Raw genomic sequence first — 13309 nt, forward strand, 5'->3', positions numbered from 1 at the left:
CAGGGATGAACCTTAAGGACATTATGCTCAGTGAAACGAGTCAGTGACAAAAAGACAAATACTGTATGATCCCACTTATCTGAGGTCCCAAGAGCACTGAGATTCATAGAGACAGGGAGAGGGGGTATGGGGAGCTAGCGTTTGATGGGGATAGAGTTTCAGTTTGGGAAGATGAAAATGTTCTGGAGATGATGGTGGTGATGGCTGTACAACAGTGTGAATGTACTTAAGGCCACTGAAGTGGGCACTTTAAAATGGTTAAAATAGTAAATTTTACGTTACGTGTATTTTACCACAATAAAAAAAGGAGAGAGGTGAGGGAACTACAGGACATCCACTAGAAAGCCTTTAAAATGCCTCCTGAAGGTTACGCTCTTAGAGCCAAGTCACGGGCTACGAGTGTCTAACACGATGACAACAGTCATTGCAGCATCTGGGAAAAGAACGGTCACCAAATGCTAACAAATGGTGACAGCTCTGTGATAGATGATTTCTCCTTCTTCTCCCCATTTTCCAGGTTTTCTGTAATGAGGTTTAATAGCTTTAATGATAAAAAGTAATATTTAAAAATAATCATTGCAAAATGGGAGATAATTTTGCAATTATGCGAACATGCAAAAACTCAAAATACAAAAATGCAGTACATAATAAAAAGACACAAACACACACACACACACACACACACACACACACACACACACACACAAGAAAAAGAGAAAACCAGGCAAAGGATACACAGACAGGTCCTTCCTAATAGATGTAAATAAACACTTGATAAACATTTGGACAGGAGCTCAACCTCAGGAAGAATCAAGTACATGCACATTTTGCAAGGAGGTACCACGTTTTACCTCTCCTCTCAGAAAAATGGAAAAGGCCTGCAGATAGTAGAAACAGCCGCTGGCATGTGCCGTATGTGGGAATGCTGATCGAAATTCCAAGCTCTCCTCAGGCGCACTTCACAGAAACACTAGAAATAAAAGCTAAACTGCAGGGTTCTTTGGGGGAAAAAAAAGCAAGCTGCAGAACAACATGTAACGCATGACTTTCTGTTTTAAAAATGTTTGTGTACATATAGAAAAAAACCCGGGAAGACACATGCCTAATGAATAACAGCAGTTACTTCCGGGAAGTATGAGAGACCGGGGTGGTGAGAGGGTACTTTTCACTTTATAAACTTGGGCTAATATTTTAAGGTGTTATGTGCCACTTTTGTAATGCAGGAAGTAATCATTCACAAAACCTTTTTTCTTTTCTCTGCCTTGTTCCTGGTTGGTCTCTCTCCCTGGGACGTTCTCCCCTTCAGATCTGCCGGGAGAACTTCTCTTCACCTTTCAAAACCCCAGCCAAAGATCCGAGAGGAAGCCTTATCTGAAGTCTCCCTCCCCTCAGCCCCTCAGGGTTCCCCAGTTCCTAACCAATGTCACCGAAGGACAAGGCCTGGCTGTGGGGCAGACAGAGCTGCCTCTCTCTTGCTGTGCAGCCTTGAGCAAGTGGCTTAGCCTCTCTGAATCCTGACTCCTCACCAGTAAAATACGACCACACTTTGCAGGGTTGTTACAAGGATAATATGTGGAAGGCAAAGGGTCCTCAGTCCTTGGAGAGCCCAGCCAACAAGGAGATCGCCTTCTAATGCCATTTCAGCTCAGTGGGCTTCAGACTGAGCCCCGACGCCCGTCTCCACTCCTAGAAGCCCAGGGTGTTTGGGGACCTCCTTGTTCTTCCTTCCCCACAGCACCTAAGGCTGCCAGGGATGGGAGGGCCAAGGGGACGGCCCTGGCTGTTCAGTAGGTGCTTTCAGCACTTCCTCCCATCCTGCCTCCAAGTGGGCAGGGTGCCCTCAGATCATCCTCCTATACAGCTGGGGACACTGAGGACAGGCAGGGCTGGGGCTCCCGCTCCCCGGGGTGGCTCCCCCGGCGTGCAGGCTGGAGCGGGGGCGGGGTCTTCTCCCAGGAGACGGACGTGGTGGACCCAGCCCAGCGGCCTCCTCCTACCACTCCATCTGTCCCCCCAGCCCACACGGCAGGGCTCCCTAGGGGGCCCTGGGAAAACGCCGTCCTTATTCCTCTCCCTGCTCCTCCCCCCAGATTGGGCTGTGCTGACCTGGGGGGAGGGCTGTGATCCAGGTTTCCCAGGCATGGAGGGGACGCTGGGACAGCCCCTCCCCTTCCTCAGAATTTAGGGATGCAGGGGACGTTTCTACACATTCCCTGAGCCCCCTTACACTGCCCAGCCCCACCCTCACCCACAGAGCAGCACGCTGGCCTCCAGCTCATGCTCTGCAATCTGTCTCTTCAGCCATGGGGATCTTTCGTAACCTTTTAATTTCAATTATGAAATATTTCAGATAGTCAAAAATATAGCTAACAATACAACACCCCCCCTCCCTGACCCCGTACTGATTTTCTATTCTGTGTAAGAAATCCCCACAGGGGCTTCCCTGGTGGCGCAGTGGTTAACAATCCGCCTGCCAATGCAGGGGACATGGGTCCGGCCCTGGTCCGGGAAGATCCCACATGCCGCAGAGCAACCAAGCCTGTGCGCCACAACTACTGAGCCTGCATGCCACAACTACTGAGCCCACGTGCCACAACTACTGAAGCCTGCACGCCTAGAGCCCGTGCTCCGCAGCAAGAGAAGCCACCACAATGAGAAACCCGAGCACCACAATGAAGAGTAGCCCCTGCTCACCGCAACTAGAGAAAAGCCACGTAGCAGCGAGGACCCAACGCAGCCAAAAATGAATAAATACATAAATACGTGAATAAATAAATAAATAAATAAATAAAAATATAAATATAAATAAAAGAAAAAAGAAATCCCAACAAACTCAGAAGCTTAGAAGCACACGTTTCTGTCTCACGGTCTGTGGGTCAGGAGCCCAGGCGCGGTGTAGCTTATGGTCCCACACGGCTGCAAGCAAGATGTAGACCAGGGCTGGTTTCTCATCAGAGGCTGGACCAGGGAAACACTGATCGGCTGTCAGGCTCCCTCTGGTTTCGGCAGAATCGATTTCCTTGCAGCTGTAAGATTCTCGGCAGCTTCCTCCTTCAAAGCCAGCCAGAGAAAAGACTCTTCGAGAGGGACCAACATGACAGTTTATACAATTTCCTGCAGTCCCGGAATGACACCAGGCCCCGCTTCTCCCGGGGTAGGGGGGGGTAAGCCTAGAACTGGAACTACTGAGTCAAGGGACTCAGCACCCTCCCACTGACAGGACAAGGCCAAGAATTTCCAAACTTCTTGTCCCAATTAACATTCCCACCAGCAGGTTTTGGGCATTTCGCATCCTCACCACCACTTGGTCATGTCAGCCTTTTACATTTTTACCACTTTGCTGGATATGAAACAGTCTCGTTGTGGAGAGATCTTTCTGGAACATGCAACTGATCATGTCCCTCCCCCTGCCCCCACTTCAAATCTTCCCAAGGGCTCCCCAGCCCGGGACACACCCAAGCTCTTGGGCCTGGCATCTGAGCCTCTGCAGCCCCCGTGCCCTCAGGCTCAGGCAACCCCTCGATGTTTCGAGGTTCTGACTTTATTAATTTATTAGGAAATAAACAGCCAAACAGGTCACCCTTATGTTTTAAATGTTCACGTGAAGGAAGTGAATGCCTTTGGCACACAAAAAGTAGAAATGCAGTATAACTGCACATCAAATGATGATTCTGGGGTGTAGCCCAGGGTTCTCGGCCTTGCTCTGGTGACACCTGGCCTGTCGTGTGACTGCAGGAGCTTGGCAGCGTCCCTGGCCTCGCCCCACAAGATGCCACGAGCACCCCCTCCAAGTCATGACAATTAAAAATGCCTCCAGGGCTTCCCTGGTGGCACAGTGGTTAAGAACCCGCCTGCCAATGCAGGGGGACACGGGTTCGAGCCCTGGTCCGGGAAGATCCCACATGCTGCGGAGCAACTAAGCCTGTGCGCCACAACTACTGAGCCCACGTGCCACAACTACTGAGCCCGCACGCCTAGAGCCCGTGCTCCGCAACAAGAGAAGCCACCGCAACGAGAAGCCTGCGCACCGCGACGAAGAGTAGCCCCCGCTCGCCACAACCAGAGAAAAGCCCAGGCGCAGCAACGAAGACCCAACGCAGCCAAATAAATAAATAAATAATAAATAAAATTAAATAATAAAATAAATTTATAAAAAAAAAAAAGTGCCTCCAGTCATTGCAAATGTCCCCTGGGGAGGGAGCACCGTCCCCGCTGGCACCAGCGGTTTAGAAAAAGATGAACTCCTCGTGCACCGAGGACGGTGCAGACTGAGGACGCAGACGTGTTTACAGCTGCACGATGAACACCTTCCCACCTGGAGATGTTACGTTTTCCATGACTGAGCGCTTCGCATCGCTTGGAAAGACATCCGCTGTCTAAATCCAGGGCCCTTCATGTGTGTGAGGCTGAGACCAGAGGCCAATGCCGCCGCCCCTCGCACCACCCCCAGACCCTGCTGGAAAGAACCCCTTCAGGCCCTGCCCAGGTGTCACCCCACGCCCCAGCCTTCCCAAATGCCCCGGACGGGCGTCGCCTCTCCCTCCAAAGCTTGTTGTGTGTCTCATTCTCTCTCCCACAGCCTGGGGCGGGGGCTCCCTGTGTGGGGTGGGCGAAAGGGAGGTGACTCAGCTGAATTCAGCACCTTTGGGGACACCGTGCCCCAATCTGCAGCCACGGCAGGGCTGCAGGCCTCGTGGGGGGCTTGTGTGTGCTTGTGCGCACGTGCATACGCGTGTGTTTGTGCGTACAGGCGTGCACTGACGCGTGGGGCCTAGGTCTGAGCACGTGTGCAGGGGGGGCTGCCCTGTTGACCGCCCCATCTGAAAGAGAAGCCCTCTTCCTGCTTCTTCCTCATGGCACCTCTCACTGCCTGACGGTAGATGAAACCTTCACTTGTCATCCGTTTCTTGTACCTTCCCACTAGAGTCAGCTCCGTAAGGGCAAGGCTCCACCCAGTGTGTTCACTGGCACATACACCTGCAGCACCTAGCAGAGCGCCTGGACCACAGCACAGGTGTGACAGGAGCACAAGGAACAAGCGGGGTGGGTGGGTGGGTGACAGAGTGAGTGGATGCCGTGGGTGAGCGGGTGGGTGGATGCATGATGGTATGAGTGTGTGCATATGTGTGGAGGCCTTAACTCTGAAAGATGCTTCAGGCTTCTTTGTTCTGTACTTTTTCTAGGAAGACCTAGGAAGCCCCGCAACTCAGAAACTGCAGAGGCCCGTGGGTGTTGGGGGAGCCCCTGGGGGTTGAATTCTCCTGGATGCTTAGGACCAGCTGTTGGAATTGGGATCAGAGCCCTCCCCAGGGCTGTTCCCAGCAGTGTTGGGCTGGGGTCTGTGGCACTGCTGGCGGGGAGGTGAGAGCTGCTGCCCTGCAGGCTGGCACACTTTGGAACTTGCCGGGGGGTGGGGGTGGTCCCACAAATGATGGCTTCTCTCAGGCAGTAAACGCCCATTTGAGGCTAAATATGAGCCTCCAGAGACCATGTGGCCCACCCGCAGCGGGTGTTACCTGGGTGGGGATTGAGGGTAAGGATGCAGGGGACCCGGTGGGCACCTGTCCACTGGCTGGGGGTGTTGGGCTGGAAGTTTTCCTGGAGGTCCTGGGGAGGGAAGGCAGGTCTGAGCCATGTCTGTGTTGGGACCTGAGCTGAGATCGTCCTGTTGCGTTTGGAGGAGACAGGCTGGCCCCCACTCCCCTCGCCTGTCTGGCGACCCCACCACCTGCCCAGTTCCCATCAGCCCACTAGCTTGTATGTTCCTCTACCCTTTGCCCATTCTTCCTCGGACCGTCTGTCCTCCCTTCACTCATGTGTCAGTCTGTCCTTCCACCCATCCGTCTACCCCACCCCCGCCCCCCGTTATCCACACTGCTGTAGTTAATTTACACTAGCAAGCTCCTCCTCTGTTTTAAGCTGTCCTCGCAGCAACCCTATGAGGAAAATACTCTGATGACCCCCATTTTACAGATGAGATGAGACCGAGGCACAGAGAGGTGAAGTGACTTCCCCAAGAACACAGAGCTGGTAAACGGCCGTGCTGCCTGACCTGACAGGCCGAGCGCTCCACCTCCCAGTCTGCCCGTCTGTCCATCCACCCTCCCTTGTAGCTGTCTGTCACTCACCGGTCCCCGTCCATCCAGCGGCCCATCCATCGCTGTCACCCATCCATCCTGAAGGTAATGCAGTTAGAGAACCAGGGGCCCTGAGGGGAGAGAAGGCCTGAACTGCCCATCTGGCTGGGCTGGGGCGGTTTGGGGGGTGGGGTGGGCTGCCCCAGGCTGGGCAGGGCTGCACAGGGCTGGGGGGAATTAGCCGAGTGACTGCCAGGATCATCTAATTAGGAACGCTAGTGATAAGCAGATAGGATCGGGGGTGATTAGAATCCTTTTAAAAAGCCACTCCATTAATTACAGAGACAGAGAGGGGCCTCTGGCTGCTCAGAATACCAAGTGGCTGCCTAATCGGCTGCCATCAGCTCACCGCGGGGAGAGTTCCTGGGACCACTGTGTGACCTTGGGTGTGCCCTGCCCTCTCTGGGCCTCCCCGTGCATCAGCTCAGGCTCTGCCTACCATCCCCTGCTCACCCAGGGTCCTCTCTCTTCCCAGGCCGTGGCTTCCGGGTGGGCCAGGGCGGCTAGGCTGGCTGCCCAGAGGGGAGGAGCCCCCCCGCCCCCTGCCGCCCCCTGCCGCCCCCCCACGGCAAATGAGGGCAGAGAGGCTGAGAGAGCGAAAGTGATGGACGGCCAGCGTGTCAAGGGCGGGCGGGCCTGAGCGAAGGTCGCGTCAGCTCAGCCCTGCTCCTCTGGGCGGGCCCTGAGGAGGGACCCCAGAGGCCCTTGCCACTCCCACCGGTCTCTGTGAACACTTTCGCTGTAGGGCCTCAGAGGACACTAGTCCAAACGCCTTGCAGAAGGGGAAGTCACCTCGGCACGCAGCCCCCAAACTCCACACCGTCCTTTACGGGGCGCTTACCTTCCCCTCGGTAATGGGGAGGCTCTCCATCCTCGGGGCCCCGTGGCAGTGAGGAGCTGGGGTCTGCCCTTCCCCGTGAGTCCTACTGAGTGGCCTACTCTCTGAGCTCTGGTGGCCCCCCAGCCCGTCTCCATCCCAGCTGCCTCCTGCTGCCCACCCGAGAGGCCTCAGGCTGAGCACAGGACCTGGGGGCAGAGCAGGGCAGGGAACCTGCTGAGGGGCTCCGGAAGCATCGGCAGGGCGGCCAGAGGAAGTTCCTCTGCGGGAGGCCAGTGGAGGCCAGCATGAGCCTCAGGCAGGGTGGGGAGAGGGAGCACGGGTCGGGGGGAAGCCTCTGTAGGATGCTTGGGCACCTCAACACCCTGGATCCCGTGTCTCAGCTTGTTGTAACCACCCACACACTGTCCTGATGACATTGTTATGAGGCCCCAGGCTTGTCACCAATATCACATCCCCCCATTATCACCATCACCACAGCATCCAGCATCCCTGCCTCCGCCCTCACCCCCCACGGTTACCCTCATCCCCACCATCACCACTGCCATCACCACCACCACGACGGTCCCCACCTGAGCCAGCATCACCATCACATCACTGTCGTCACACCACCACTTCCATCACCAGCCCCACCACATCCCACCTCCGACATCACCTCCAACACCTCAACCAGTATCACCGTTATCGTGGCCACCATTATGCCCCTCGTTACCAGCGCCTTTACCAGCATCATCGCCATCACCACCACTTCCATCCGCACTGCCACCATCCCACCTCTGACATCACCCCCATCACCACCTCCTTCCCCACCACCACCGTCAACGTCACCATCACCATCACTGCTACCTGCTTCATTCTATCACCGTCATCACCATCACACCGCCGTCTCCACCACAGCCAGTGTCTGTATTACCATGACCACCGACACGCTCATGCTTTCCATCACTACCATCACCGCCGCCAACTTAACCTCAACAAATGTCCCAGTTACCACGACCACCATTACATCATGACCAAACCATTATCATTATCACCACCACCTGCATCACCCCCGTTTCCATGGCAACCACCTTCCTCATCACCACCACCATCATCTCTTCTATCACCACCACCACCACCCCTTCCAACACCACACTGACATCACACCATCACCACTGCCTGCGTCGTCACCATCGTCACCATGCCCACCTTCACCACTACCACCAACTTCATCTGAGCCACTGTCACCATGACCACGTGTACACAGTTATTGACTATGTAACAGGTATAAGGACATTTAACACAAGTTTCCACAACCACTGGGTGACTTGGGGGCGTAAAGATCAGGGAAGCAAGTCGTCATTGATGGTCTCAGTCTGCGGCTCCAAAGTGGTGGATCTCAAGAACTTGCCTGGAAGCTGCTAGAATCTCATGCTATTCTGGGGAGCTCCCTCTGAATATCTCAGCCTGCAGCCCTGAAGCAGGGGTTCTCAGAGGGTCACCTAGAAGGTGCTGCAAACCTCTGGGTTGTCATCTGCCTGCAACTGCCTCTTTCTTTTCCACTTTCCATATCTCATGTCTCTGCAGACTCTAAGCCGGAGCCACATGGGTAAGGGGTTCTCCAGGGTGTGGAGGAGACCACAGCAGAGGGCGGTGGTGATTCTGAGTTAGCAACAGACAATCGAGAACGCCACGTCTGTGGTGCTGTCACCACCACCCTCAGCACTCTTGCTCTGGCACGGCGTCACTCCTGCCCCGTGTCATTCCCACCAACACCAGCACCCCAACCGTTCCCCCACCGCTAACCGTCACCACCATCACCACTCCCACCAGGAGCAACGCCACCCCTGCTCCCACCAGGGCCACCGCTGCCACCACTGGCAGCGTACCGTAGCTGCCCATTCTCTCTTCCCTCTAAGAGGACTGTGCCTCTCTGGGTGTTGCCCGGGAGGTGCAGAACCTTCTTGAAGGAGTGCCATCCCCATTCCACTGACACTGGCCTTGACCACGTGACGTAAGGCAGAGCGACATTCGTTACATCCCAAGAGAAGTTCTAAGAGGCATCCCACGCGTCTACCAGCTCTTACAGGCAGCCTCTCCGCCACGAGAGCTGCTCCCGAAGCCTGGGATCCAGGAGGGGAAGACGCGCCTTGGAGCCCTGGAGCCGCCCCAGCGGTGCTGACAAGTAAAGTGGGCGAGAACTAAGTGTCGGTCCTAAGCTTCTGAGCTGCGGCAGTGGTCCCGACCACCACCACCACTGCCAAGCACAACAAGAGCTCCCCTAGCAGCCATTTCCATCCCCTCCCGTCACCTCCGCCATCTCTGTCGACAGCACCTCTACGCTCTCCGGTCCCTCAGTTACGTCGCCTCCTTTGTGGTCATAACCACCACCTCCACGAGTGGCCGTCTCCGCCGCAAGCATGGCTACGGTCCCCACCAACGTCCTCACCACGAGGGTCGCCACCACCTCCACCAGCACCACCGCAGGTACCATCCTGCCGTCACCACGGCTCCACACGCCCCCGTTGCCCCCATCACCCCTGCTGCCGTACCGACGCCTCACCAGTCACCACGTGCGCCCCACCTTGTCACTCTCCCCTCGGTCGCCACAGTCAACCAGAGCACCACTCCCGCGGAGAATTGCGTGTGTGTTCATCTTTCCTCAGCACCAGTGGACCAGCCTGGCGAGAACAGGTTCTAGCTATAGCGAGAGAAACATAGTTACAAACACACATAACTATTTCCACCTGCAGCCGCGCCCAGTGGAGTTACTCTGCCATTCGTTTCCTCTACCAAGCGATGTGTGAGGTGTGTCAGCACGCGTGGGTGGATGGATTGGGGATGGAGGGCAATTCGTGCTTTTGGCCAGGGGCGTGTGGGTGACAGCATTTGTCATCTAGGGCAAAGCGTCTCCAGAGTCTGCTTTCGTACCTCCCAGCATCTGGGGTTGGTTAGAAGACGCTGTCCCCTGCTAGGTGCCTGGAGCCCAGCAGCCACAAGTATTGACGGAAAAGAAAAAGAGGGAGAATAACAGAAACGGATGAAGACTAGAAAAAGGAGGAAGAGGAAGGGAGGGAGGAGGAGGAGAAGGGAGAGGAAAGTTATCTCAGTTAAGACTCGGTGGGCCAAACAGCTAAGTGCCTCACCGGGCAGCGTGTTTTCCATCTCACCTGGGGGGGATGAGGTGAAAGGAGGAACAGGTGTTAATCAGGCTTGTTAATTGCTGTTTCTAAATATGCTCCAACAACAGAACAAGAATTAAAGACACAGGAACACCTGGGTACAGCTGGTTACCTCACACACATTACTAGTTTTCTAGGGCTGCCACAGCAAACTGCCACAAACTGGGCCATTTGAAACAACAGAAATCCATCCCTGCACAGTTCTGGAGGCCGGGAGCCCCCAGTCAAGGTGCCATCAGGGCCACACTCCCTCCGGAGGCCCCGGGGGAGGCCCTGCTTCCCCAGTGTCGGGTGGGGGGGCGGCTTCTGCGTTCCCTGCGCTGCTTCCCCCACCCCGGTCTCTGCCTCCCTCTTCATGCCCCCGCCCCCAGTGCGTCTGTCTCTTCTACGGACTACTTGTCATTGGATCTAGGACCCACCCAGATAATCCAGGGCAATCTCATCTTGAGATCCCTACTTTAATGGTATCAGTAGAGACAATTTTTCCTAATAAGAGCACATTCACAAGTTCTATGATTTGGGTCTGTCTCCTGGGGGCCACCACTATACTCATTACCAACGCCGCCTATTTTTCTCACCAGGCTTGAGTGGAATGCCTCTTCCAATGTGCTGCCCACCTTGGCCTCAGACAGCCCTGGGTTTGCATCTCCCTCTCTCTCACTGACTTGCTGTGTGACCTCGAGTCTGACGCCACATGTCTCTGAGCCTCATTCATTCAACAAACGTGTTCTGATTGCCAAGCACTGTCCCAGACGCTGAGGAACACCCCTGCCTCTGTGGGGCTCATCTCAGAGGATCTGACGGGATCACGGGGCGCAAGCAGAATGAACTGCGGCCCCGACCCCGACCCCATCCCGCCCGGTCCCCTCACTCCACGCCAACCACCCAGCCGTTGGGCTAAGTGGACACACCCCAGGAGCCCTCACTCCCCTCCCTGACCCCTGGCCCGTGGCCCACCTCGCCCGGCTCCTGTGGCTGGTCCTGCCTCTGCCCCCGGGGCTCAGCTGGCAGCCCCAATGGCCGCCAAGGCTCGGCCTCCTGTGCAGGCCCGGCGTCCAGAGCTGGGATCTGCCCCGCCCAGGGCTGATGTCACAAAGAGCCAGCCAGCTCTGCCTCTGCGGGGCCTGGTGGCCGGGCCCCAGCGGCAGTGCCCTCCCCTCCCCTCCCCCTGCCCCTCTAGCGGAGGTGCTGGTACTATGAAAGGGTAACCCGCCCCGGAGCCAGCAGACTCCAGCCAGGCCCCCGCCAAGGGACCCAGGCCGCCGCTGCCGCCCGCGCCCGCGCCCACCGGCCACCCGGGCCCCAGGCCCGCGTCTCCTCACCGCCCCGGCCCTCGGCATGGCTCACTACTACGAAGTGCTGGGGGTGCAGGCTAACGCCTCCCCGGAGGACATCAAGAAGGCCTACCGCAAGCTGGCCTTGCGCTGGCACCCCGACAAGAACCCTGACAACCAGGAGGAGGCCGAGAAGAAGTTCAAGCAGGTGTCCGAGGCCTACGAGGTCCTGTCCGACTCCAAGAAGCGCGTGGTGTACGACCGCGCAGGCCGCGACAGCTGGCGGGCCGGCGGGGCCAGCACCCCCTACAGCAGCCCCTTCGACAGCGGCTACACCTTCCGCAACCCCAAGGACATCTTCCGCGAGTTCTTCGGAGGCCTGGACCCCTTCTCCTTCAACTTCTGGGACACCGCGTTCGGCAGCGAGCACGCGGGCCGGGGCCACGGGCTGCGCGGCGCCCTCTCGGCCGGCTTCGGCGAGTTCCCGGCCTTCGGGGAGGCTTTCTCAGCCTTCGACACCCTGGGCCGCGGCGGGGGCAGCGCCAGCCATGCCACCTTCTCGTCCGCATCCTTCGCCGGCTCTGGCTCGGGCAGCTTGGGCTTCAAGTCGGTGATGTCGTCCACCAAGATGGTCAACGGACACAAGATCACCACCAAGCGCATCGTGGAGAACGGGCAGGAGCGCGTGGAGGTGGAGGAGGACGGGCGGCTCAAGTCCATGACCATCAATGGCAAGGAGCAGCTCAAACGCGTGGACAGCAAGTACGCGCCGCCCACTGCCTGTGCCCACCGCCCGGGCGGTGCTTAATAAACGTGCCCAGTGAGTTCACGGAGACAGCTGCCTGCTTGGTGGGGGGCGGGCAGCCTGGGCGCACCCGCGAGGCCCGTGGACGTGCCCAGCGCCTGGCGCAGGCTGATTTCACGAGGACGCCCGTCAGGCTCTGGGGTTAGGAGCTCCCTGCGCCTGCGCCTGCGCCTGCGCCCATGCCCGCGCCTGCGCCTGCGTCCGCGCCTGCGTCCTCGGGTCGTGAGAGTCCTGACCAGCGCCTGGCCCGCCCAGCCCGCGGCTCCACGCCCACCAGTCAGTGAGGGTGCTCCGCCTACCGCCACGCCTGGCTTTAGCCCTTCAGGGGCTCCCGCGGCTCTGAGCATAGACCTCAGGCTTCGTCCTCACCACCAGGCGCCGGGGGCCTGGCCACTGCCCACCCTCCCGGACCCTCACCCCCTGAGCCCGGCCACACCGGCCTCCCCTCCTCCGGTCCTCCCCGGCACCAAATGCCTTGTGGCCTCTGGGCCTTTGCACGGCCGTGCTCCCCGGTGAAGGCCTCACGTCTCCCTTCCGAAGGAGGCCTTACCAGAACCACCAGTTCTGCTTTCTCACGGCCCCTCCCTGCGTCTCCCGGCCCTTCCGCCTTGTCTGTGTGACTACCTGAGAGCCGTGTGCCTCCTCAGCCCTAACAGCAGGTCCCGGGAGCAGGGCCTGTGCCCGCCTCGTTCTTCGCTGTGTCCCCCGAGTCTAGAGCAGTGCCTGGCAGTGAGGGGCAGGGCACCGATTTGTTGGAGGAAAGAATGCTCTTGAGTGTGGTGTGCGTGTGTGTGTGTGTGTGTGTGTGTGTGTATGTGTGTGAAGCATCGGCATGCTGGCAAGTCCCTGTTCCTTGGGGGCTGGAGTGGAGGCAGAAAAGGAGGTGATTCCAGGTTTTGGGGTTCCAGGCTGATTAGTCACGGCGTCCCTGGTTCCCAGGAAGAAAGGAGTGTGGGCCTGGCCAGGAAAGGTGCAGGGAATGCCACCTGGGCTGGCACATGCTCTGACTTTGTTCACCTATGCATCTCAGCTCCGAGCCCAGTGCCTGGCATGCAGTAGGTGTCTAATAAATGATGTGACGTGAAAGAGGGTGG

At 57.5% G+C, this 13309-nt stretch overlaps 1 protein-coding gene across 1 annotated transcript; it reads left to right on the top strand.

Moving 5' to 3' along the window:
• Positions 1–11474: 11474 nt before the first annotated feature.
• On the top strand, positions 11475–12218 carry DNAJB8 (DnaJ heat shock protein family (Hsp40) member B8). Its single transcript, XM_036870207.1, has one exon. It carries the CDS (start codon positions 11475–11477, stop codon positions 12216–12218), a length of 744 nt encoding a protein of 247 aa, XP_036726102.1.
• The last annotated feature ends 1091 nt before the right edge of the window (positions 12219–13309 follow it).

The sequence above is a fragment of the Balaenoptera musculus genome, chromosome 11 (assembly GCF_009873245.2).
Source record: "Balaenoptera musculus isolate JJ_BM4_2016_0621 chromosome 11, mBalMus1.pri.v3, whole genome shotgun sequence".
Classification (NCBI taxonomy): Eukaryota; Metazoa; Chordata; class Mammalia; order Artiodactyla; family Balaenopteridae; genus Balaenoptera; species Balaenoptera musculus.